This window comes from Herpailurus yagouaroundi, unplaced genomic scaffold (assembly GCF_014898765.1).
Source record: "Herpailurus yagouaroundi ecotype Mexico unplaced genomic scaffold, PumYag 186, whole genome shotgun sequence".
NCBI lineage: Eukaryota > Metazoa > Chordata > Mammalia > Carnivora > Felidae > Herpailurus > Herpailurus yagouaroundi.
In genome coordinates, this window is record NW_024412417.1 from 19,992,736 (window position 1) to 20,019,828 (window position 27,093).

General features: G+C 36.6%; 1 protein-coding gene across 2 annotated transcripts in view; it reads left to right on the forward strand.

Annotated features, from left to right (window-relative positions):
- Positions 1 to 3,514: 3,514 nt before the first annotated feature.
- PKHD1L1 (PKHD1 like 1) overlaps positions 3,515 to 27,093 on the forward strand; it is a 162,011-nt gene continuing 138,432 nt past the window's right edge. For both annotated transcript variants that reach the window (XM_040494266.1, XM_040494267.1), the window contains exons 1-9: positions 3,515 to 3,686; positions 5,776 to 5,865; positions 15,347 to 15,491; positions 16,434 to 16,542; positions 17,579 to 17,636; positions 19,220 to 19,313; positions 22,207 to 22,260; positions 22,873 to 22,946; positions 24,217 to 24,259. In XM_040494266.1, coding sequence (XP_040350200.1) covers positions 3,614 to 3,686; positions 5,776 to 5,865; positions 15,347 to 15,491; positions 16,434 to 16,542; positions 17,579 to 17,636; positions 19,220 to 19,313; positions 22,207 to 22,260; positions 22,873 to 22,946; positions 24,217 to 24,259 — 740 coding nt within the window. In that variant the 5' untranslated portion in view covers positions 3,515 to 3,613. The remainder of the gene's footprint in view (positions 3,687 to 5,775; positions 5,866 to 15,346; positions 15,492 to 16,433; positions 16,543 to 17,578; positions 17,637 to 19,219; positions 19,314 to 22,206; positions 22,261 to 22,872; positions 22,947 to 24,216; positions 24,260 to 27,093) is intronic.

A 27,093-nucleotide genomic window follows, 5' to 3' on the forward strand; every position in this document is an offset into this window, starting at 1 on the left:
GCAATACACATGTGATATACTTCCCTCCTTATTTTTCTCTCTCCAGCATGTATCACTTTCTAACATACTATATATTTTACGCACTTATCTTGTCTATTGGCTATCTCCATTAAGAATGCAAGTTATGTGAAGACAGAGCTTAAAAACAAAACAAAACTAGTGCCCTATTCCTACTGCCTACAATACTGAATATTTGTTGACAGCATACTAAGAGAACCACCCTATTTTTGTAGGTACCTCATTTTGTTCATCTCTCATAATTAGTTCTATATTCAAAATCAGGCTCTCACACACAGCTCATTTTCCAAGTAAGGTGAATTCATAGTGAACCCTTTATTCCTTGTAGCTCTGCAAGAGTTCTTACTAACTCCCTATACTTTCTCATTGCTTTCAAATTGAAGGATAGACAAGTTTATAATCTGTCTCTTTTTCACCATCAAGGCAGGTAGGACCAGGCAAAATGAAAATGAGGATTCCCTCATTCCAAAATTATTTAGGACCTCACAATGGTGACAGCATGGATTAAATGCATGGGACCTATGAGACTGCACGAGTCATATGCCCATGATGCTGGCCCTATTAGTGGGGCTTTCTTAGAGCTGGAATTTTTTTTAACTTAAAAAAGAAGCATGGGATTTAGTGATCAGAAGTCACCTTCCCCTGTCAATGGTCCATGATGAATCTGTATTACAAAGGTTTAAATATTCTAAAGATAAATACAATTTAAATCATTAGTTATGGAAACTACATAGTCATTTTTTCTGGTTCTAAGTTGACTTCTCATTACATAAATTTTCATCTAGTTATAATTATTTATTGTCACATTATCCTATCCACTTATATTAATATTTTAAGATAAAAGTATCACTGGTGAGGGGTGCCTGGGTGGCTCAGTTGGTTGAGCGTCTGACTCTTGATTTCGGCTCAGGTCATGATCTCACAGTTCGTGGGTTCGAGTCCTGTGTATGGCTTCATGCTGGACGTGTGGAACCTGCTTGGGATTCTCTCTCTACCTCTCTTTCTGCCCTTCATCCCTCTATCTCAAAATAAATAAACAAACTTAAAAAAAAAACCACTGGTGAGATCTTTTGCAAGACATTGATTTATCATCTAAATAAGAACTTTTAGTTATTTATTTATTTTTATTTTAAGTAGGCTCCAAAGCCAACATGGGGGCTTGAACTCACAACCCTTTGATCAAGAGTCACATGCTCTACTGACTGAGCCAGGCAGGTATCCCATAAATAGGCACTTTTAAAGTGAGAAATGTTAAAGATGCTCATTTATTCAACAAGAGTTGAGTATAAAATCTATATATGCAAATTACAGTGCTTGGCTTTTCAAGAAATTTAGGCATTATGTGGCAGAAAATCAGGCTTTTTGTTGAAATATCAATTTTCCTAAAACAAATTAGCCAAATGATCAATTTGCTAAATGACCAATATGCCAAATTTACCAAATTAAATGAATGCAATTTAACATAAATAATTAGCAGCTTGAACAAATTGATTTTGGTTACTGATGGTGAAATATATAGAAAAATTATACACACATTTTTGAGTCTCACAACTGGGTTGTGAATTATATATGGATATGCGTATTTTATATTTATATATACTTGTTTCATACATATATGTACTTTTCCCTATTCACTTTATTGATATCCAAAACATAGAACAGTTTTCCTCTTTGTTATAAACAATATGGATTCCTTCTATAGGAGGACTTTCTATAGAAAAGTCTGCCTATTTCAATGGTTCCTGGTTATAAACTGTTCTAGTATAGGATATGGGACAAAGTTTTTCATTAACTTCTGATTTATTTGTTAACACTTTTGAATGACATTTACTACCTTTTTAATACTAAAACCACTTAAAATATTTTAGTATTATTTCACCTATTCCTCATATTCTTTGTTAATTTATAAATTCAGAAGCATCTGAAAAAAATAAAAATTTTGAATTAAATTGTATTTAAATTACTTTTTAATGAAATCATCTAAAGTTTAACTTAGGTTAACTTAATCTAATTCTAATTTAAAAGCAGCAGAAAGAAATCAAAATTAACCAAGCAATTCCAACTTTTATTCCCACAGTACATTTTATTTTGGTTTTTGATATTGAAATATATATACACTTCTACACATTTCACAGTAATAATTTAAAGTGAGTAGTTTTGAAAATGCTGCTAAGCAATTCTTGATAAAGCTGGTAACTATTGCTATAAGACATTGCAGTCTTCAAATTTAGTAAGTTTGGCAAATAATTAATCAGCAAATTGGCATTCAATGAGCTGATTTTCTGCTAATTGACCAACTTCCAGATGGAGGAGGGAAGGGTGAGTAAAACCTGCAGAAACATCAATTTTCAGGAAGAAGAAGTAAGAGAAAAATAGAAGATGGAAATGATTGGAGAGGTAGGAAGAAACCCAAGACTCTTCAGAGGAATGGAATTTCAAGAAAGATGTTACCAGTGTCACATGCTACAAAGAGTTCCCAGAGGCAGTGGTGCCTTGCAGGCACTAGTTTCTGTGGGATGGTGACATGGGGAGTCAGTTTGCAGAACATTATGAGATGAATGTAATTAACCGGATCTAACAACAACAAAAACATTCAACCCCCGATGAGATAGGTATAAACTCTTGAAGAGCAAGAGCCTAATATTATTTTTCATATTTTAGAGTTCTGGCTTCTATTTCTTCTCTCTTCCCTCCCAGCTAGAGTTGTCAGGTTTAGTAAACACAGGATACTGAGTTAAATGTGAATTTCAGATAGATAATGAATAATTTTTAGGATGAGCATGTCCTAGGCATTGCAAACCCTCACTAGAGGTGTGCTAAACTGGGGGGCAGTGGAGGGGTTAAGTGCATTGGCTCTGGAGTCACTGCTTGGGTCCTCACTGCACTTAGCTACGTGGCCTTGGGCAAGTCACTCAAAGTTTGGTGCCTCAGTCCACAGCTTGGAACAATGGGGATAACAATAGTAATTGTCATTAATAGTAATCGTAAGAGTCCTTTGGGGATTATTGTGAGTTGAAGTCTCTAAAGCACTGGGCATGGTGTTTGGGACATGCAGAGAAATCGATACATATTAGTATGATTGTCAATTAAAGGATCAGCACTAATTTATATGAATGTGAAGGGGAAAAAAACGTGTGGGGTTTGTGCATTAGGTGGACTTTTAGGCCCACCTGGTGATAATAATTAAAGCAGACTGGCAAATGAAAGTGTGTAGGCCTAGAATTGAAGGGGGGTGGGGAGTGGGGCAGGATTCATGGAAAACTTGCCCATTGATCTCTGTTGCCAGATGAAGTGGAGTCATTACACTCATGGGAACAGCCTTCAGACGTCAGCACCCAGGTTTGCCTGTGGAGGTCTGATCACCACAGACCGGTCGGGGCGGGATCAGTTCTCCCGCGCAGGGGAGTGTATCTGCGTGCAAATCCCAGAGGTGCGGCGGAAAGGCCCGGGGCGGGGCGGGCCTCGGGTGGCTGAGTTCGCCTGCGTGCGTGGGAAGAGCGTGGCGCGCGAGCGCGTCTCCGCCCGGACCCGAGCCCGACACTGGCTGCAGCTGCGAGTGAGCGGCGCGCGCGGACTCTGCGGGGCTGGCGCGGCGATGGGACACCTGTGGCTCTTGGGAACCTGGGGCCTCTGGGGGCTGCTCTTGTGCGCCGCGGACCCCCGCACAGGTAACTCATCCCGGGCACGGTCCGTGCAGACGCAACCCCTGATCCCAGGGGTGGCGTGGGAGAGGCGGGACTGCCTGCCACCAGCCCTGCGCCAAGGCTGCGAGTGCAGCTGCATGGCGATCCTGCGGACCTGGGACCTGCAGGGCAGGCCTAACAGAGAGACAGAGACAGAAGAGAAGAGGGATTGCTCTGAAGTCTTAAGAGTTCCTGTGTGAATTATGGAACCTCACAGCCCCCACCCCCAAGTGACTCCATTGAAAAAGACACTGAAACTTGGCTGGAGGTGGGGATGGACACAGTCTGAGTCCTCTCTCTTCTCACTCTTTTTGGGTCCCTTTCCCCCAAGGTATGGAGAGCAGTGGCCCCCCCTTTCCCCCCTCCCCCCCCCCCCCCCCCCTTAGGACAGGAATGGATCTCTGTGACTGGTGTCAGTCACTTTCAGGGGCAGCTGCCCTGTGCCTTCAAAGTAATACCCAGGAGAGAGTTGGAAGAGATGATAAGATAAGAAATTGGAGTTGTCCGTGGAGATAACGGGAGGATGAACCTGAGATAGGTGAGGAGCAGCACGGTCTTGGAGATAGGGTTCAGAGCCCTTACTGGAGTTTCCTACTCTTGGCTGTGAGCTGGTGGGAGTTATAAATGTGCCTGAAGCAGGATCAGTCTTGGAGCTCTTGGCAAAGTCAGACCTAAAGTACAGACACATCTGAAGTCCATACTAAACTTTTTTGCATGCAGGAATGGACTATACGATTATAATTTCTTTAACCTTTTCTCATATATCCATTTTATTTTTTTTTCAACGTTTTATTTATTTTTGGGACAGAGAGAGACAGAGCATGAACGGGGGAGGGGCAGAGAGAGGGAGACACTGAATCGGAAACAGGCTCCAGGCTCTGAGCCATCAGCCCAGAGCCTGACGCGGGGCTCGAACTCACGGACCGCGAGATCGTGACCTGGCTGAAGTCGGACGCTTAACCGACTGCGCCACCCAGGTGCCCCTCATATATCCATTTTAAACAGTAATTTGTGTGGCCTTTCTTTTTGGTCTCCGCTTAAATTTTTCCACCTACTTTGAGAATTGTTACTGAATCTTGTAAGTACCAGATTTGTATAGTTTAAGCAGAAAACGAACTCTTGTAGCCAATGTGTATCTTTGAGTTGTTTTAAAGCATACTTCCAGTTCTCCAAAGAAGCAGTCCACTCACCCTTGCGTATGCAGAGGCCCCTCCCTGTTTCTAGACCTCTTTATCTTTCCCAAACTTTGTCCAGGCCAGCTATTTACATTGGCCCTGCAAGATGCAGCCGGGGTGCCCCTTCTTTCAAGAAGCCAGTATGACCCAAGCAGTGTGGATGAAGTGCCCCTTCTTAGTCACCCATGGCCCCTGTGCTGTCTTCTGTGTGCTGTCACTCTGTGCTGTCTATCCTAACTTTTGGAAAGTTGGGACTGTCAATACATTTGTATATCCCCAGGAACCTTACACCATTCATTGAATGAGTTAGGGACCATTAGAGTAAGAACTTACTATCATCAGGAGGCTGAAAAGATCCCAGAAATTATCTTCCCTAAAGTCTTACTCTGTCACAGAAAACAATTTCTTCTTAAAACATATCATTACCTTTTGTACCTGGACTATTCTTTCAATTGACCCAGCTTTGCACTTCTTCTGTGCTCTTATAACGAACAACCCATTTCTCCACAGTATTATTTCTGCAGCATTGTCTGCTGCTGTGTGGGCTGCTAACTGTAGTTATGGAACTGTAGTTAGTGAGCACTACATGAAATTAAGGGTTGAAATAAATCTTTTGTAATATGATAGGTAAGAGTGATGAGAATGATCATGTATTATTCCCACTCTTTGTGGCACCTAAGATAGTACTTTGCATATAGCCAATGGGTATTAATTAAGTTAATGACTTAGTTTCTGTCAAATCATTGGTTAGTAGTAGAGCCACAAATAGAATATGGGTGTATTTACTTTCAGTCCTGTATCTTCATGATGTTTTTCTGTTAACATTGTAATATGTGGTACCATTTGATGCTTGAAATGAGTACTTGATGCTTTTACTTCTGCACTGTAATATCTTTCAGGTGGCTCCAAAATTATTCCCAAAGTCACAGAAATAATACCTAAATATGGCAGCATAAATGGAGCGACAAGGCTGACTATCAAAGGAGAAGGTAAGGTTGCCTCTTTTTTTCTTTTTCTTTTTTTTTTTTTTTTGGCCAAGGTTGAAGCATTTTAAAGACTATATCACATTTAGAGATTTGTGGTTTAAAAAAAAATCCATAAGAGTTGTTTCTCCATTTGGCCAGAATATTAACTCTACCCCTTTGACAACTAACAAAATCCCCAACAATCTCTACCATCCTGATCATCTGAATTCATACTATAATCACTTGCTTAATTTAACTTCCAAGATCTGGATTATAATGACTGAATTGAAAGGAACATTTTTTTAAAATGTTTATTCATTTTTGAGAAAGTGAGCATGAGCAGGGGAAGGGCAGAGAGAGAGAGGGGAACAGAGGATCCAAAGCAGGCTCCGCACTGACAGCAGAGAGCCCAATGTGGGGCTCCAACTCAGGAATGGTGAGATCGCTACCTGAGCAAAAGTTGGATGCGCAGCTGACTGAGCCACCCAGGTGCCCCTAAAAGGAAAATCTTGAATCCACCTTGGCAGTTATTTGCTTTGTTCTTCATGGGTCTAATAACATTTAATTTATCTTTATCAAATATAACATTTGGAGGGCTTGGGAAGTAGAATGTTTAATAAGAGGCTGTGATGGATAACTAGAATGTTAATGAAGGCAGAAAGGCAATTAAAAACAAAACTTTGGATGGCTTCTCCTGTCACCCAGTCCTTTTCATATACTTCATCAAAGTATGGGTTATGTATGACTTTCTCCTTGCCTGGTCATGGGTGGAAATATAGTAGGCAATCAGTGAACTTCTTTAATGAACAACTGTTCCTAAGATTAAATATATGGTTCTTTTAGTCCTAAGGCCTTTGCATTCTAAATAATAGTAATATTCTGTTCATGGATTTTTGAAGGATACGAAAGAAAAGCATTTTTGAAAATACAAAAAACTATTATTTAGTCTTTAAAATAAAAAGACAAATGAGAACCTTTGGGAGTTAGAATGGACAGAGCAACACATTTAATTATTCTGTCATACATACTGAAATGTCTTTTGATACTTCTAAGTAACATTTCTGCAGAATTCGATCTCTCAATGACATATTTAAAATGGTTTATGCCTCTAAATTGTGAAGAATATATTTTGGACTAACATTTGATTGTTGTTGTTTAGAGCTAAACACCTAAAGCCAATGTATTTGCTAAAGACTAATTTAAAAGAGGCTTTATCCATAGTTTCCTTGTATTGTAAATTGCTGTTAAGATGTGCTTGAAAGCTATTTGGTTCTTAACAGAGTTTTCAGAGCCATAAAGAAATGCCCAGACTAAAACAAAGCAAAACACAACAAAATAAAACAGAACAGAACAGAACACCACTCAACTATTTCTTTCTGCCTTGAGACCTAAACTTTTTCTGATCTAAAAACCATTCTTTGAGATTAAGTACGTAGACCCAGATGGCCCTTAGTTACAAATACAAAACAAAACATTCTATTCTTAAGGTGTTTTGGAAGAACATCTTTATGAATTTAGCTGTAACCTTTGCTCTTACATGGACTTTCTGAGTCACAGTGTATTGTGTGTCACTCGTGTCATGATGAATTTCTAGTTTTCCCATATGTCTCAATTGTTGGATGCTCTTGCTAGAGATAGAGGATCATGGGATAGTGAAATCCTATTTGAGTTGCAGATACCTGCATCCCCACCTTGATTTGTCTTCCCTCTTCTTACTTTACCCACGTACTGCAGGTGACTAAAAATGTGTTAGCATATGTCTTTCTCAGAGGCTGAGTCTAAATACTGTTTTATATAGGTTTTCAGGGCCCATGATATATACAGAATGTGTATAGAGCAATGTAATGAATTTACAAAACACACCAGACTTCCAAAGCTAAGTGAATGTGCTACTTGAACAAACTTTTTTGAAGAACTACATACACATACTCCATCAGTGCTCTCTAACCCATATTTCATGTTTAGAATTGCATGCAGACCTAATTTATTAATCACACAAGAACACTTTCTAAATGGAATTGTCACTGCTAGATGATTACCTAAATGTTGGTCCCATATGACTACATAAATACTTTTTTTTGGTAAAAGTCATGATGAGAAAATTAAATGTTATAGAAATTTTCAACTTAGAAAGTGAGTTCCTGAAATTCTACCATCTAGAAAGGTCTACCGTTAATATTTTGGTGTATCCACGTGACTTACGGCTATTTCCATATATCATATTCACCATTGCAGGCTGCATTACTTTGTTCTAAAGGCTAGGCTTCAGGAGCCAAAGATATAATTTTACAATTATATGGCCTAAGTAAAAGTGTTTTAAATATTTTTGAAATGTTTATTTATTTGTGAAAGAGAGAGAGAGTGAGACAGAGTGCTAGTGGGGGAGGGGCAGAGAGACAGGGAGACAGAATCCGAAGCAGGCTCCAGTCTCTGAGCTATCAGCACAGAACCCAACGTGGGGCTTGAACCCACGAACCACGAGATCATGACCTGAGCTGAAGTCTGGTGCTTAAAAACCCCTAAGTAAAAGTGTCTTGAGCAATGGCATGATCATGGAAATAATTGTGTCTCTGTCTAGGAGGCCTACTTTAATGAGGAGTGTTATCGTTTTGATTAGTTCTGGAGTGTTTCTAACTTTCTTGGCCTTGTTACTATATATTCATACCTTGTATTTCTCAAATGTCTTTTTTTAATATTTCTCTTAAGTGAGTAAGATGGAAGGAGTAGTATTTTACTTTTGGCTTTTTTTTCTAGAGATTTCCCTATTACATATATTTTTGTCTAACCAAAGTATTGAATTATATAGTTTTTATAATGTTATGAAAACACAGGGACTTTTTGGTCCAGTCTGACTGGCTTTTGTTCCATCTCTGCCCCTTCCCACTGTGTGACTGGGGCCGGTTACTCCTCTAAGCCTCAGCTTCCTCATCAGTAACATGGGATATTAATTCCTACCTGTTGGGGCTGTTGTAAATATTGAAAAGGATGATGTATCTAAGGTACCCATAGATACTATCTGTTCTGTAAATTAGAGCTATTTTATTTTTATTATTTTTATTTTATTTTTGCATTTATTTTATAGGTTTGGTTCCATTCTTTAGGAATCATCCTTCATCACACTGCACCTTTCCTTCTCATTGTTTTGAATGTTACAACTTTGGAGTAGGTTTATATGCTTTCAACTCTGCTTTGTTTTTAACTAGAGAAACCCAAACAACCTGCATTGTGCAAAACGACTACTGGCCTTAACAACACTGACATTTTCCATGATAGCAGCACAGGCTGCTATCAGGAGAACCAGGTTTGTGTGCCTGGCAAGTCTTATCTCCAGTTTTTCTGCAAAAGAAAAAAATACATCAACGTGCCAGGAATTTCCATCTGAAGCTTCAACGTTTTCTGTTTCCAGGGTACACCCAACCTTTCCTGTAATCTTTGTGCTTTGGAGTACTTCCAGAGGTATCTTCTTCATACTCAATTATTTTTTAGAATTATACTTTTATATTGAAATTCTTTCTAGAGGGGATTCTTTTTAACTCTTTGGAGTTAGCTAAAACATTAGAAATATTTCTATAGTTGTTTTTTTAAGTAGAATTTATGATGATATTTTCAAATCTTACAGATTTGGCCTATGCTTTCCCATAGATTTTACTCCTGGGAGATATGTCTATATATGTGACATAAATACTGTATAAAATTTGTGTATGGCATATACGACATTAAATATATATGTGACATTAAGTATATAGATGACATTAAAACAACTCCTAAGCAAAAAAACCAAACAAACAATATCTTCTTTTGTTGGTTTTATTTTTTACAATTGTATTTGCCTTAAGAATGCTTATGAACAGATCTGTGTTACCATATCAATTATGTGACATGTGCCTAATAGGAAAATAAATACATGCATCACATCCTGAACCACACCACTAGTAAAACTTTCCATGCTTTAGTTTCCAGCAGCCCTTCTGTGTATTTCAAACTCAACAGGAACTCCAAAGATAAGCATTAGCTGGCAAAAGGAAAGAACACGTTTTCAAGTAGCTAGCTTTCCTCTGTTTTCATGTATCTTTTCAAAATTCCATTTTAGCAGTAACTGCCATCCTAGAATCAAAGCTTCAGATTCAATGCAGATATCTTTTACACGTTAAATTGATACTTATATTTGAACTTTAGCCTATGTTGGATAAGTTCTGTTTGTTTACGGTTTATGCTTAGAGGAAGAAAGCGGTATTTATTGAAATCCCTCCCCTTTGTTGAGTTCTGCTTATGTTTTCTATGTTTAAAGGACAGGAGAAGAGCTAAGAACATAGAGTCTGGAGGAAGTTATGTATGGTAATGGGTAATAGCTTTGTAATTAATATTTTTTAATGTTATTTTTCTCCCAATATCATGTGTGCCAGGTTGACATCTATAATTAGATTCAAATCCTAACCACCCACTTATTAGTTTTGTGTTATTTATAAAAAGGAATATTAATACTGAACTTAAACTTCAGGATTTTTGTGACCAATAATAAGAGCAAATATCATCTGAGCTCTTAACATGTGAGCCAAGCACCAAGCTAAGCAATATATACAATCCTTGGTTAGTCTTCCTACAATCTAATAAGTATGTTATTATGTTCATTTTTCTGATGAGGAGACTTAAGAATGAGAGAGTTTATGTCTAAAATTCTAATGCCCAAAGTCATACAACAAGGACATGTGGAGCTGGGATTTTACCCAGGATGTCAGGGTTCCTTTAAAAGCACTATCTCCTGGGGCAACTGGGTGGCTCAGTAGGTTAAACCCCAACTCTTGATCTCAGCTCGGGTCATGATTTCACTGTTCGTGGGTTTGAGCCACGCATCGGGCTCTGTGCTGACATTGTGAAGCGTGCTTGGAATTCTCTTTTCTCTGTCTGCCCTTATCCTGCTTGTTCTCTCTCTCTCTCTCTCTCTCTCTCTCTCTCTCTCTCTCTCTCTCTCCAAATAAATAAACTTAAAAAAAAAAATAAAATAAAATAAAATAAAAATAAAAGCACTATCGTCTAACATGTAGCTTTACCAGAGCTGGGGCTTTGGGGCTTTGGCATTTGATGAACCTCTAGCACAGTGTAGTCCTACTTCCAGTCCTACCTTAGACAAGGCAATATTCATGTTTTCTCATGGACTTTTTAGAACACCGAAAATGTTCAATACTTTAAAAAGAAGTCACGCCACAGATATCTGTCAACCCCAATTCAGCCACTTCAACTATTAAAGGTTGTTAATTGTGAGCACTTGTGGTAGTAGTGATTGTTTTCTGAAACAAGCTGCAAAACTACTGACAATTTAAAGCAAGTACTTAATATTTATTTTTTCTAACATCAGTAATATATACACAGGATTTAGAGTTAAATCTACATCTTTGGGTTTAATATTTTTCATGGCTTGCAGATTTTAAGTTTATTATGGTACTGTGGGACAATATGCTATGTAGGGATTAGGTTCTGAAATTCAGATAACATAAATTTACATTAATGACATGTATGCAAAGGAAAAAAATTCATAATTAAAAAATATTAGTCATCAATTTGGCAATAGTGCTGTTTTAATGTTAAGCACTTGTGATATTTAGAAAAAAATAACATTTAAAAATGCACATACTTTTTAAAGCTAAGAATTTAGGAATTTTAGATTTTGAAGTGGTCAACTACTGCTCATTTACTAACTTAACTTTATTCCAGAAAATATTGTAACATTAACAAATTCATATATTCACTCTGCATGTTAGAATACTAAGTATCTTTTAAACATTTTTATTAGAAGAATATTTAATTATAGGATTTAATCAATAGAACATTATCCAATTAATCTTAACCAAAGATATTATTTCTTGGGTTATTTTCAAAATTGAATGTTATTCCAACTATATAAAATACTTACCTGTGGCATAAAATTACTTAATGGATATTTAACTACTTCCAGATCTATTCTGGAATTTTCATATATTTATGGTAAGATTAAAATAATTTTCATCAATTAAAAAATAATTTTCTACTCTGTTTCACATCATCCATTTCTCTGGTTCTATTGAATCACACCCATTAGCATGCAAGCATACTGTTATTTCACCAACCTAAAAAAAAAGCAAGAGCAAAATCATCAAGTTTCCTCTTGCCCTGCAACCCCCTTCTGGCTACCACCCACGTCTCTGCTTCTGTGTACAGTAGAACACCCCCGAAAGGTATAAGTTTCTCTTCACTGATTGTCCTCCAATATTCTCTTGACCCCATGCCAATTATTTATCCATTGATCACTGAAATAGCATCTTCACTGCTGCCCCTCATCTATATTCTGAGAATAGAAGCTAGTGAATCTTAGAAGCTAGTGAATCTTAGAAAATGTAAGTCACATCATGCCCCTCCTCTGCTATGAAGCCTCTAGTGCTTTCTCACTCAAAAAAATAATCTAAATGCCTCAACTTCTGGTCCCATGTCCTACCACTCTTCTCACACATACTTCTCCAACCGTGCTTGCTAATTCTTGAATCCAGAAACATGTTCCCAGTATAGAACCCTGAACATCATGTTCTCTCTATCTAAAATGCACGTGCCATAGATAGTCTCCTGGCTTACTCCTTCCAAAAAGCTTTCTTGACCATTTATGTCACATGCCTCCTATATCCCAGAAACAGGGTTTGAAATCAGAAACAAGAAGGTCTTGGAAACAGGCACGTGAAGGGGCTCATGGTATGAGCACAAAGTATGCAGATCTTGGGGCGCCTGGGTGGCGCAGTCGGTTAAGCGTCCGACTTCAACCAGGTCACGATCTCACGGTCCGTGAGTTCGAGCCCCGCGTCGGGCTCTGGGCTGATGGCTCGGAGCCTGGAGCCTGTTTCCGATTCTGTGTCTCCCTCTCTCTCTGCCCCTCACCCGTTCATGCTCTGTCTCTCTCTGTCCCAAAAATAAATAAACGTTGGGAAAAAAAATTAAAAAAAAAAAAAAAAAAAAGTATGCAGATCTGTATGTCTCAAGGTAATTCCTGCAAGAGAGGATCCCCCACAGAGGTAACAGAGCAACCACGTTGATGGAGTGACTCATTCAGGAACTTCTCTCTTTGTCCACCTCAGTGCTTGTGCAATGGGCCCATGAACAGAGGGGCCATGAGGTGAAGGCCATGGGCCAATACCATGGACTCCCTTTTCCCGAGGCTTAGCTGCTCACTGCAGTTGCTGAATACCTGACCTGCCAGTAGCAGAGACCAATACTAAGCCCTCAATAGGGTCCATCCCTCAAGAAGTCCACCACCTATTTAGTCACAAGTTGATCACATTACTCCCCTTCTCTCATGGAAAGAACAAAGATCATTATTGCAGGAACAGACACTTCGGATATAGATTTTGCCTTCTCTATCCACAGTGCCTCTGCCAGTTCCATCTTAGAGCTTCCAGAGTCTGAGTTATTGCCATGAAATTCCACAGAATAGTGCCTCATAACAAAGAAAACATTTTATAGTGAAAAAGTTGTAATTATTGGCACATGACCACAAAACCTGTGTTACCCTGAAAGATGTGGCCTAGTAGAATGATGGAATGGTCTATAACAGATAAGTCAGCTATAAAAGGGGTCTATAAAAGATCCCAGCTAGGAAACAACGTTCTGTGGGATGAGATGCTAGCCTCCATCATATGCCATATGCATGGAGCCATGGCAGATACATGCTGCTGTTTCCCAAGAGACAGAACACTTGGAGCTGGAAAAAAATGGTTACTCTCTGTCAGTATTGCTTTCAGTGATCTGGAAACTGAATCTGTGCTTTCTGTCCCTACAGTTTTAGATTCTGCTGGATTATAGAATGCTCTTTCTTTCTTTCTTTCTTTCTTTCTTTCTTTCTTTCTTTCTTTCTTTCTTTTTTTCTTAAGAGAGAGAGAGTGTGTGCACATGAGCTGGTGGGGTAGGGACAGGGAGAGAGGGAAACAGAAGATTTGAAGTGAGCTCCATGCTGAAAGCAGAGAGCCCAATGAGGCGCTCAAATTTATGAACTGTGAGATCATGAGTTAAGCCAAAGTTGGACACTTAACTGACTGAGCCATCCAGGTACCCCTAGAGAATGCTTTTGCCAGGGATCCCTGTATGGCTTCCACTGAACTGAAACTACCACTACTACTTGATCTGTTTGAATTCATCAAACATAATTAGCAGACTACTAGAGATAATCAGTACTGATGATCATGGAGAGGTAGGGTTGCTTTCCCTAATGGAGATAGGGAGGAATATGTCTGGAATTCAGGGTATTAATGGAGTATCTCTTGGCTTCTGTGTCCAGTGATAACTGAATAGGCGATTGTGGTAACCATAGCCTAACAAGGGCAAGGCAATTAAGGGCTCAGACCCTCAGTATGAAGGATAGTGTCACTCCATTAGTTGAAGTACTGGTTAAGGGTAAGGAAATCTATGTGTGGTAAAAAAAATAAAATGAGTATGGTGAGTATTCATTATAGCCTCAGGAACCATTGTGTTAGTGTGGCCTGTATCTTGCCCTACTAACCTTCTGGTATTAAATCTTTAGCAGAGCTCTTGGCTTGAAAATGGATTGTACTTAAAATGTGGGGCATAAGCATGTCTATATGTTGTGAAGAGTTGACGGTAAGAGGTGTCTTTTACACTCAGCTTCATATCCTCTTGTTCTCACCTCTAATGCTAGCCACAGCCATGGCAAATAGTCCCTCATATACTTTGACAAAGTCTATGCTTGTAGCTCTTGCCTTCTGTGCCCATAGCATGTCTTTGTCTATTGTCCCAGGGCTTCACTGATGCATGACTTGGGACATTGGAATCCATATGGCATGTGGACATATGTGCAGCCCGAAAGTGCAGGAAAAACCCTTTTCCCCTAGGGAGAACTCTCAACTAATGCGGACAGGATTTGATGAAGTGATGTTTCTTGCCATTGATTCTTTGATTCTGAGAGGTAGTCTGTAGTTTCCTTGGAAGTTTCCAGCAAGATTGAACCCCAGCTGTGCTTTTGGCTCAGGTTTTCTTTCTTCAGGTTTTATTCTTTTGTCCCAAAGGGGTCATCACTTGAATAAACCATTTGCTTGCAAGTTCTCACCTCAGATTTTGCTTTTTAGGAACTCAAAGTTAAGATTCCATCCCTTATAAAATAGTGTTCACCTCATCTACTCTTCCTACCCCATCAGGCCTGCTTGGTTTCATAGCAGTTATCCCCAGCAGATATAGCAATTGGTGCACGTCTGTTTTCTCCAGCCTTGCACACCTTACCACTGGAATCTAAGCTATTTAATTCCATGCCTAACAAATAATACGTTCTCAAGCATTACTTTTGTGGAGAAATGAATTGAAAGCAATTTTTTATGCTTCCAAGGAGGATTATAATCATTGGGATAAATACAAAATAGGTTAACTGCTTACTTTAGTACTATTCCTTATTATTTATTGATGATTCAGTACTGAATGACAATTGTTAGATCTTTGAAAACAGAATTCCATTAATAATAATTCAGTGTTTTTACCTTTCCAGGTTTTGCTCAAGCAAACCAGTTTAACTATGGAGTTGATAATGCTGAGTTGGGAAACAGTGTGCAATTAGTTTCCTCTTTCCAATCATTTTCTTGTGATGTAGAAAAGGATTCAAGTCATTCAACTCAAATTACATGCTATACTAGGTATGTTTTATACTACCTTTAATAAGAATATCTTTCTCATATACATATTAGTTTTATGTAGTTTTTTATATAATCTGGATATTAATAATATTTTCTGATGATCAGCTGTCTTTATTTCATGTAGTTTAGACTATTTTATAACTTTATTGTATTGAGTTGTAATGCTCTTTCCACATATTGGCACAATAAAATATATTCTAAATCTTCTCCCAGGTTATTATAGCTATTATCTTATCATTGTTGATCCCTTTTAGAAGATAAATGGCTACTATTAAATCATAATGATGCTCCTCAAAATATCAAAATTATGCTTTCCTGTCTGATTTGATTAATTTTGTTCAAAGTCTTGACATAATCATTAAGATTAAAGATGATCATTTTGTAGTGTGACATTTCAAGTTCTTTACTATCAGCCCAAAATGATGTTTGTTATTAGCAACTTAGAGGAAAAAATTAATCATTATAAATGGCAACTTTTACTAATAAGACAGGTAGCATGTATTCTAGAGGATTTCATCTACATTGAGCTTGTTGGCTATTTTTCAGCAGCAAAAACTTTCTTAGAAATTTGATCAAACTTTTTAAAAAGCAAATCATAGCATAACTGTACCAAGGTGACAATGATAGCGTTTCAAGTTATTATTCTTACATTTGTTAATACATTTGTTTTCCTCCTCAGTAAGCACCAGTGCACTTAGAATAAGCATTTGCCTGAGGTCCATGATGCTAGAATCTGCAGTACAGAGTTCAGGATGGACCTCTCTCCATAATATAGAATGGAATTCTAATAATATAGAATGGAATTTAGCTGTACGTCAATTAGAATTTTTGACACTTTGTTTTCAAAAATGACTTGTAGTCTGGGGCAGTATTTTTTATTGATGGCATACATGAAATAAAAGGGTCATTGCATTCCTTATATGTTCTTCATTTGCTTTGCAGAGCAATGCCAGAAGGTTCCTACACCGTGAGAGTCAGTGTGGATGGGGTTCCTGTTACAGAAAGTAATACCTGCAGAGGTCGCCTTGACAGCTGGGCATGCACCTTCAATGTACATGGGATCTCCTCTTTAGTTTAACGGATAATCAATCTCGTGCTTGCTTTCTTGCAGAACTGGGCTTTTATTTTTTAATTTTACAGATTGTTATCTTTTCCACATTTAAAAAATATACTAGCAGGTAGCTAAGGATAACTTCACTCAGTTTTATTTATCTTCTATAGTAGTGGAATCTCTTTTATCATTTATTTGTTTCCCTCTTTAATTTTACTATTGAATTAAACTTTTAAACTTTAAATTGTTTCCTCACTCATACTCTTTTTTCTTTTTCTCCATTTCTACTCTTAGTTTGATTTTCCTTTTCTTATTGTCATTGGATTCACCTTCATTTTAAATAGCCTATTTTTCCTTTCTTTATAGTTTCTAATGTAAAGAGATGAAATATAACTGCACGTACCATAGAAGTCATGCAAAATGTAATTACCCTATATAGAGTTATTTACAATAATACATTTCTTCTAAGGATAATCCATATATTTTTAAAAATTATGTGTGTCTATCAAAAGTATTAGAGTTTCCATCACCCTTGTGGGCTCCCTGGACTTCTGCTCTCTCCCAGTTCCAATCATGTTTGTCACAATTCTTAAGAATTATACCTGCATTGCTCTAGAAAGTTATCATTAGCTTAGTTACTAAAGCTTACTTTGATGGACTTTTGCCAGGTTTTGCTTCTGTTTATGAAATATGCTTTGTTATTTTTTCTCCATTGGCTTAAATAAAAGGAGGCTTTCTGTAATTTTATTTCACCAAATTCCTAAAAGTTGTTACCAGAGAACCTTATTACTAGGGCTTGACTAACACTGATAACGAAGGATGATTGAATGTGAAAATTCCAAGCTAAAAACATTTTGAAATGAAAGAAGATTTTTAGTGGCTAAGGAAAAGATCTTGAATAATCAGAATAATATTCTAAACTTTATTTTCTTATATGTAAAAAGATATATTTTGTCAGTCATATTATGGATATTGTTTAAATGTAAATAATGTAGGGAGCAGAGATTATTAGCTTATTGACAGTATTATTTTACAGGCAAAAAGTTTCAGAACCCCAACAATAAAGAGCATCACACCTTTATCTGGAACTCCAGGTCTGTTATAAGACAGCTGAAATATTTTTTTTTGGTTTGTGGTCTTTAATTTTTAGTATATAAAATTATTATATCTGATAATTTATAAGTAATATTTCTTTTTTATTAAAGTATTTATTTATTTTGAGAGAGAGAGAGTGCACATGTGTGAGTGCGGGAGGGGCCGAGAGAAAGGAAGAGGGAGAATCCTAAGCAGACTTCTCACTGTCAGTGCAGAGCCCAGCGCGTGGCTCACACTCACAAACCGTGAGATCACGACTTGAGCTAAAACCAAGTTGAACGCCAAACCGACTAAGCTATCCAGGTGCCCTAAATAACACATTTCTGATTGTACAATAGCTCTCAATATTGTCTCAAAAATGATTTTCAGTGGGTGCATATGAATCTGGTATAAAGTATTTAACTATACCCCTATCGGACATTTAGCTGGCTTCCACTTCATTATAGTTATAATTATACCAGTGTATAATCCCAACAGGAATATGTGAAAATACCCTTTTCTATACTCTTTACAATTTTAAGTACTAATTTTTTTCAAGTATTTATATGAAAAATATAGTAGCTTATTTCTAAATTTTCCAGTTCTTGATTTATGCAGTTAAATTTACTCATTTATGGGGCGCCTGGATGGCTCAGTCAGTTGGACGTCCAACTTCGGCTCAGGTCATGATCTCACAATTTGTGAGTTCAAGCCCCACGTCAGGCTCTGTGCTGACAGCTCGGAGCCTGGAGCCTGCTTCGGATTCTGGGTCTCCTCTCTCTGCCCCTCCCCAACTGTGCTCTGTCTCTCTATGTCTCTCAAAAAATAAATAAATGTAAAACAAAAATTAAAAAAAAATTACTCATTTATGTATATTTATTGACCATTTGTATTTCTTCTTTTATAAATTACTTGTTCATCACATTGGTTTAATTTAATGCTAGTCAATTTTTCCGTATTAAGTTACAAAAATTCTTTATATTTTAAAGATATATATATATCTTTATGTGGAAAGTATTTTTTTTAATTTACCATTTACTTTTAAATTTCATTAATGGTTTTTCTTGTCATTAAGACATTTTTTATTTTCTAAATTAAATCTATAGCTCTTAACCATTGTCATTTCTTCATTCATTTTATGCTGTAGAAGGCTGTACCACCCCAAATTATATAGATATTTTATAAATTTATACTTATTTTTCAAGAGTTTTTATGGTTTTAGTTTTATATTTAATTTTTATTTCTCTTAGGATTTATTTTTTTTTTTTTTGGTAGAGATCTTATTTATTTTTTCAAATATGTCATTCATGACCCAGGCAGTATTTATTGAATAATTCATTCTGTTTTTCATGAAAAACTTCTTTAATAAATACTTTAATAAATACTATCTATAAATACTTACAGATAGTGCTTTAATACCATAAATACTCATGTTTTATTGTATTTGCTAGAACTTTCAGAACAATGGTAAACAATAGTGATGAACATGGGATATAAGTATCTGGATGCCTGTTTTATTGGGAATTCCTCTGATGTTGGGTATTAAGTGTATGGGTGTATGGGTAGATAATCTTACACAGATTTTTTTGTTTGTTTGTTTTAGGCACACTAATAACTATCCAAGGCAGAATCTTCACTGATGTCTATGGAAGTAATACTGCATTAAGCTCAAATGGGAAAAATGTTAGGATTTTGAGGTAAATTTTTGATGTGGAAACATATGCTTATCATGGTATCTCATGATGTGATATTCCAAAATTAATGGGTCCAATGATATTAAAAATCACTACAATGTGATGGGATTAAGCAGTGTATTTTCAGCCATATTATAGGAAGAAAAGTAGATTATTAGATGATTCATCCATCAACATGGAAGCAAAGGGCCAATATGCCATTCTTTTTTGGTTTGATGTAATTCTTTTTTTTTCTTTGATGGATATTATTAATGGAAGGAACATGGAGGCAAGTTCAATAGTAATTGAGTTAGTCATACAACTTTATTACTGGATAACTTGTTACCTAATCTAACTGCCTCAATTTGTATATATATGTAGCTGTGTAGCTTGGAGGTTTATAGCTTAGTCAAGATCAGTGGGATGGGGGAAGATGGGGGGAACCGAAGCCTCCTAACATGCAGTTTGGCCCTTTTTCTTCTACCCCATGGTGCATGGGAGAGTGCTGAAACTGAAAATAGTTAATAACTTATAGTGATAGTGTAGGATTTGAACACTGGTTCCTCTGTTTACCGGCTATGGACCAGATGGTAATATTGGCTACTTACCTAATATCAAGAAATGATTGTCCACATTTTGGACCAGAAACTAGCATTGTCACTAGCATTATCTTTCTGTAGCATAGGTGTGCTATACCTATTTCAGTCCTGCCTTGGAAGACATAAAGCCCTCTTCATTTGCTATAGAAGGAAGTACAGAATCAGTACTATGGCTTTGAAGAGGCTCCATGCTTATCGAATACATGTATAAAATGGATAAATAAATTAGATAGCAATTCATACAGCAATTAGAGGTTTTTTTAAATACTGAAAAGGTGATATATATGTATACACACATATGAGTATATAACTGTGTAAAGCAAGTAATTTGAAAGGTTTTACTAAATGAAACAAAGGTAATTTAGGTGGCAATCTGTGAGGTAGAACTCAAATCACATTTGTATGCATGTGTAATACTCTGGAAATGTTTATATTGTTTCCTTACATATAATAAAATAAGTACTAAATAGAGAAAAAAAAATACTTAACATTTTGTATAGATAGTTTAGCATAAAGATTTTGTTTGCTTCCATATAGTTGAATGCCGTGAATGGCATATATTCTAATTCTTAGATGATATTTTCTAAGTCATCCTTTCCTATCATAATGCCAGGAAATAGAAAGCTTAACCTTCAAGAAGATTCCTTTTTTCGCAATTGTAGCTGAAATTTCTTGTGTTTAGTACAGGGGAATGGATAGAAATTATTTCATGAAATCACAGGACTGCAGTCAGCAGCGACCTAGAGATCAGGCTACCTAGCCCTTATATCCTGGAGACCCTGAGATACTATATAAATGTAGAAAAACTTTTCACACACCTATTGATGTGAGAGGTGAAGAAGGTCTTAGAACTGCATTTATCTCATTTCTACCATCTTAATTGTGACACCAAGTACCCCCAAAGCTGTTTACTGGGCTTGATTCCCTTAGCAGGGAGCAGTGGCCATGTTCTGAGCAGGAAGTCAAGACACTAAGGTGTTTAAGCTACTTCTGCTTCTCACAGGTCTTGTCAATTCAGCCTAATCTCCAAACTCAGACGAGGTACAAATTATAGAGGACACACAAATAACTAACGGACTTGGTACCCACTAAGGAGATTTTGGTATAAAAGATAAGATGGAAAAAATTTTATATATTTAAGGCCAAATAGGGTAGTAATCCCACTGATAGGCAAATCCAGATCACTGTGGGAATCACTGGGCATGGTTAAGAGCACCTGCTGGAGTCCAACTGCCTGGGTTTGAATCCCGAATCTATTCCTTATGGCTGTAGGCTTAAGCAAGCTACTTAACCTTCCTGCCTCAGTTTTTTCATCTATAAAATGGAAGAGTAATAGTTACTAATGGTTGTAAGGATTAAACATAGTAAATGCCTGTAGGTGTTCGCTGCTAAATTTATTATTTAGATGCAATAAAGTGGGAAGTTAGAAGGAGAATATGAATCCATAAATCTCATACTGAGTACAGTAATTCAGTGTACTTGCATTACAAACCTAATGTAATGATAAAAGATTAGTGTGTAAGAGTATATTAAAAAGTGTAAAGTTCTCTGCAAACTCAAGTCCTAACTTTAAGAGTTCATGTTTGTATCTGCACTTACTTTGAATCTGGGATTTGTTGGCACGGAAGCTGGGTGGTTTGTTCTGAGTGCAGCAAAGAATACAGTACCAGTCATGCCTGCAGGCTTCCAATAGCATCAGGGTCTGTCACCCTTAAAGCAGTAGGTTGACCTGGTCATCTAGGGAAATGCACAGGCAGATGTTTCCCTCAAGCCTAACCCTGCCTCTTCTCAGCTTTTTATTTCTATTCCAGTGGCATTGAGGATGTTAGTTCTTCTTTTCATCCTGATTTCTCTGTGGGGTTTCTGCTGTGGACCTTGTGTAATTCCTACCTATAGGAATCAAAGGAACATACTTTGTCTTACAAAACACAAAATTCTGTTTTGTATTTGACTTAATTGAACTTCTGATGGAAGAGTTCCCATTATCTGTTTCCACATTTTCTGTTCCTGTGGTATTATAACTTTCTAACACACCAAATGTATTATGATTATCATGTTTGTTATCAGGTCTTTCCCAGTTAGAATGTCAGTCCTACAAGGGCAAGATTTTTGTTTTATTCCCTGATGTGTGCTAGTATCTACAGCAGAGACTGCAACATAATAGATGTACAGTAGGTGTTTGTTGAATGAATGAGTGATGGATAATAATAAGTGATTGTGAGAAAAATATAAGGTGTCAGCGAGTTTCGTCAGAGGAGAGCATTTTGAAATGACTTACTAAACATAACTTGATCTTTTCCAATAAAATATTTATACAGAGTTTATATTGGAGGAATGCCCTGTGAGCTTCTCATACCACAATCTGATAATTTGTAAGTAATTCAAATAATTTTATTTAGAATATGAATAGTAGGTATAAACATACCAGTGTAAATAGTAATATCTAGCAATACTGTATAGTTGAATACTCTAAAATACAGTTAAAATTATAATATTTTGTATGGTAAATCAGCAGTCATTTATATAGTTAGATGTAACCTGATATCCTCTATTGTCTCCAGTACAGTATGATATGAACTATTATTTAGATTATTATGTTTTAGGATATTTTGAGAAATATCTTTGTCAACTGACTGTTTCATTTGGTAGTATTTAAAAATATTTAAAAGGAATATCAATGGGGATAGCCAAGTTATCTACAAAATAATTATAAACTGAAGCTTTATTCAAGTATCTTCAACCAAGGCTGGGAAATATTTTCATTTTACAGAAATTTTTGTTGTAGCAACAGTTTTTGTCCTGATAGATATTCTAAAGTCCATAAGATGTTTTCAAGGAAACACAGTTACTTTTTTATTTTACTTCATTTTATTATTTATTTGACAATAAATGGATCTTTATTATATAGATACTTAAGGGAAATACAGTATTTAAGAACTCTATTGTCAATCTAAACTTTGTAATTAACATATATATTTTATTAGGTATGGTCTAAAACTAGATCATCCAAATGGAGACATGGGTTCTATGATTTGTAAGACGACTGGAACGTATATTGGTAAATGTTGACCATCATTCTTCATAATTCTCAGAAATGCCTGATGACTCTGTTCCCTTGTTTCATGTTCTCTTAGACCTCCCCTGCCCCTTCATCCCTTTCTTTTCAACATTTCCTCTTTACCTTGGCTTCTTTTCAGTTTCATGTAAGCATGTATAAATTACCTTTTCCCTAAGGTTTACATTGAGGGTAAACTTCTTCAGATTTCTTTTTTTTTTTTTTTATTCTTCTGTCATCCAGAAAATTCCATTACTAATTTAGCTGTTTTCCCTTTAGCCTTAATTTTTATGTTGTTTTTTTCCCCCTTGATCTATGTACTCCAGGCACATAAATCTTTCAGTTCTTTTTTTCCAGTTTTATATCGACATAGATCACTATGTAAGTTTAAGGCATACAGCTTGATGGCTTGATACTCACATATTGTGAAATGATTGCCACAGTAGGTTCAGCTAGCATCCATTATAATCTTTAGTTCTAGAATGAGCTTCACTTCATTCTGTCTCAGAGCCTTAACAAGCCTCCTCCCATCTTGAGAATTTCCGATAAAATGTCATGTCTTCAAAACAGCCTTCACTGATGCCCTGCCTTCCACTCTCAAAGTTCACTCTCCCTCTCTTTGATAGCTTTATCACAATTTTTAGCTCTCCATTTGTGTCCTTGCACTTGGCTGTTTCCTCTACTGCACAATATGCTCAGTTTGGAGAACCGAGAGCTCACCCTGCGTCTCTCATCTCCCTAGCAGAGTGTCTCCCCCAAATAAATAGCTGTTGAATGAATCAAGGAAATTTGAGGGGTATATGGTTATGCATATGTTCTTTTATCATCCTTCATTCATTATTATATTTTGTCAGGTTTTTCTAGTTATATATTTAAAAAATTTAAGTTTATTTATTTTTAAGAGAGAATGTGTGAGTGGGGCAAGGGCAGAGAGAGAGGGGGACAGAAGATCTGACGCAGGCTCTGTGCTGACAGCAGAGAGCCTGATGTGGGGCTCAAACTCACGAACCATGAGATCATGACCTGAACTGAGGACAGACACTTAACCGACTGAGCCTCTCAGGCACCCCTCTAGTTACAATTTTGAGACATCTTAGTGTGTATATTTTAAAATACTTCTTTCAGATAATGTCTTTGAGGATTAATAAATGGTTGTGTAATTACAGTTTTAATTTTAAATGTCTACTTTGGTTTTAAATCAGCTTTATAATGTATAGTTATTGTTCTCCTGTGATTGGGAATTTAATTGATTGTGTATTTTAATTAATTCCAGGTCATCACAATGTCAGCTTCATCTTGGATAGTGATTATGGAAGGTAGGTCATTTTTTAAATAATAATTTTCATAATTGAGTCAACTGGGTAAATAAAATAAAAGTATATATTTACTTTGTGCTATAGATCCAGAGATTAAAGAATGGCTAATCACTTTCTTCTCCCAAATTAATATTTAAGGGGTCCGCAACTCCCTTTCTCCAGTTTGTATCTCAGACACAGCCTTTCAACTGTTGGGAAATCTAGCATTACCTAAAACAACAAAATAAATCTTTGATTGTGATATTGAAAAGGGTTCTTTTAGGTCTTACGGCTTTTCTGACTTAATTGTAATTCTTTTGATAACTGAATAGTTCAGTTTTGATATGAACTAATGTAAGAGTAAATAAAATCCCACAGTTAATATTACCGCATAAAGGTATTCATTTAAAGCATCAAGACATACAGAGTGGTGAAAGATGGCAGTTACAGCTCTCAATTGTCCATCTTAGCACCAATGTTAATCACTTACAATCATGATTTTTTTTTTCAACGTTTATTTATTTTTGGGACAGAGAGAGACAGAGCATGAACGGGGGTAGGGCAGAGAGAGAGGGAGACACAGAATCGGAAACAGGCTCCAGGCTCTGAGCCATCAGCCCAGAGCCCGACGCGGGGCTCGAACTCCCGGACCGCGAGATTGTGACCTGGCTGAAGTCGGACACTTAACCAACTGCGCCACCCAGGCACCCCATAATCATGATTTTTAATAAAGCTAGAAATCATCTTGGAATCAATCAAGATTTTATTTACTCTTAACATTAGTTCACATCAAAACTGAACTATTCGGTTATCAAAAGAATTACAATTAAGTCAGAAAAGCCGTAAGACCTAAAAGAACCCTTTTCAGTATCACAGTCAAAGATTTACTTGTTGTTTTAGGTAATGCTAGATTTCCCAACAGCTGAAAGGCTGTGTCTGAGGCACAAATTGGAGAAAGGGAGTTATATGTAGATATCCTACATCCTAATTTCACTAAGAAAGACTACCATATGTTTATAGAAATATCAGAATATGCAAATCTCAACACATGCTGCAAACCTCATATTACAGATAATAAAGAACATTTAGTCGCAGGCATGGTAGTAAGCACTTTACATATATTGTCTAGTTGAATTCTCCCAAAGAACCCATGAAATTGAGTGTTATCATCTCCCCTGTGTTGCACACTGGGAACAATGAGACTCAGGAATGTTGAGTAATTTGCCCACGGATATTTAACTAGTTGGAAGGAGTGCTGGAATGTGAACCCACACAGCCTAACTCCAGGCTCTGAGCATTCCATTCCAGTGCTCTGCAAAGAGTGGTGGAGGGTTACAGCCATAGAACCACATTGGATCACTACGTAACATCCTGATCCAGAATTCTTTGACCATGGCAGGATTACCTCACCTCTCTGTGCATTTGCAAATGTGTGGGGGCATTTGTTGGCTGTCACACTAACTGGGGCATGCTAATGGCCTTTTATGGGCAGGACCAAGATGTGCCAAACCTAAATGAATTATTCTGCCCAAGGTATCATAGTGTCTTCCAATGAGAAAATGAGCCAGTTAACAGAAATCCAAATAAATCATACTATCAAGCCATTCAATACTAACATAGCTGTAGTAGATCAATAATAGGATAAGTCTTTTGATTTCTTTTTTGTTTCTGAAGAGAGATGAATGATTAGAAAAGATTGAGAAAAGATGAAAAAGATTGAGAAGAATGGCAATATTACAATCAAAGTAGATGTTATTCCTCACAGACTGCAAAATAAGGATGATGTTTGATCCTTTCATGCATAGAACTGTAATTGAGTTGGTGAGACCAAATCCATTATCATTGTATTTGAGGATCATCTGGTTCCAGACATCCAGAAGGAATAGGTTTATAACAAATTGATGATTGGATTGCATACTTTATTATAGACCAATACAGACTGGACCAAAACCATGAAGAATATTATGATTCAAGGGCAGACCATAGTGGATGGCATGTAAATGGTACTATGACTCACTGTTGTGATTTCCATGGGGCAAATGACATAGTGTCCCATGATTTACCAGTTTTTTTTTTTTTCAGCAGGGACACTACCTACATATGTATATAGGCAATAGGATTTTATTGAAAAAATTAGAAAATCATGTTAGGAGCAGTAATTACTGAGTTTTAAATGATTTCTTGAAACATATTTGCTTTTTTTTAATGCCACTGTCATTCTTCTTCAGGTGAAAAAGATGAATTCTTAGTTCTGAGTCTGTGTGAAAGGTATTAATTACCAAATCCATCATAGATTTCTCAGAGAAATAATTATCTAAAAATAGGTTTGAGTGATCAAGCTTGAATGTGATTGATAAGTATATATAAATCAGCATGTTGCATTAACATGCCCTGAAACTTTCAATTTTAAAAAGCCAGCAAATTTGCACATAATATAGGCAAAAATATTGCTTAAAATAGTTGATTCTGTGATCTTGGTGTATAATTCCTTTTTTTTTTTTTAAGCCAGTAGGTTTTCTTTTGTATTAATGTCTCAGAATTGAGGAAACTGTGTTTCTATATAAAACAATCTTAGGACTTTAAGATAACTGGTAAAAATATGGCATATACTTTTTAAAAGCCTAGTTTTATGATTAAATGACATTAAAAAATGTTAAATCATTTTATAAATTAAAAAATCCATATTTTACAAATTTCAGGAGTCTTCCTGATTATCAAATGAACCAATTAAAGACCATCGTGGCTTCCATTCTCTATTTCTTTTAATAGTTCACCTTCTCTCCTCTATTACCCCAAGTTCAAACAACAGCTGTTCCAAACTGATAAGGTTCAGATGAGGCTGCCTTAATTGAGAA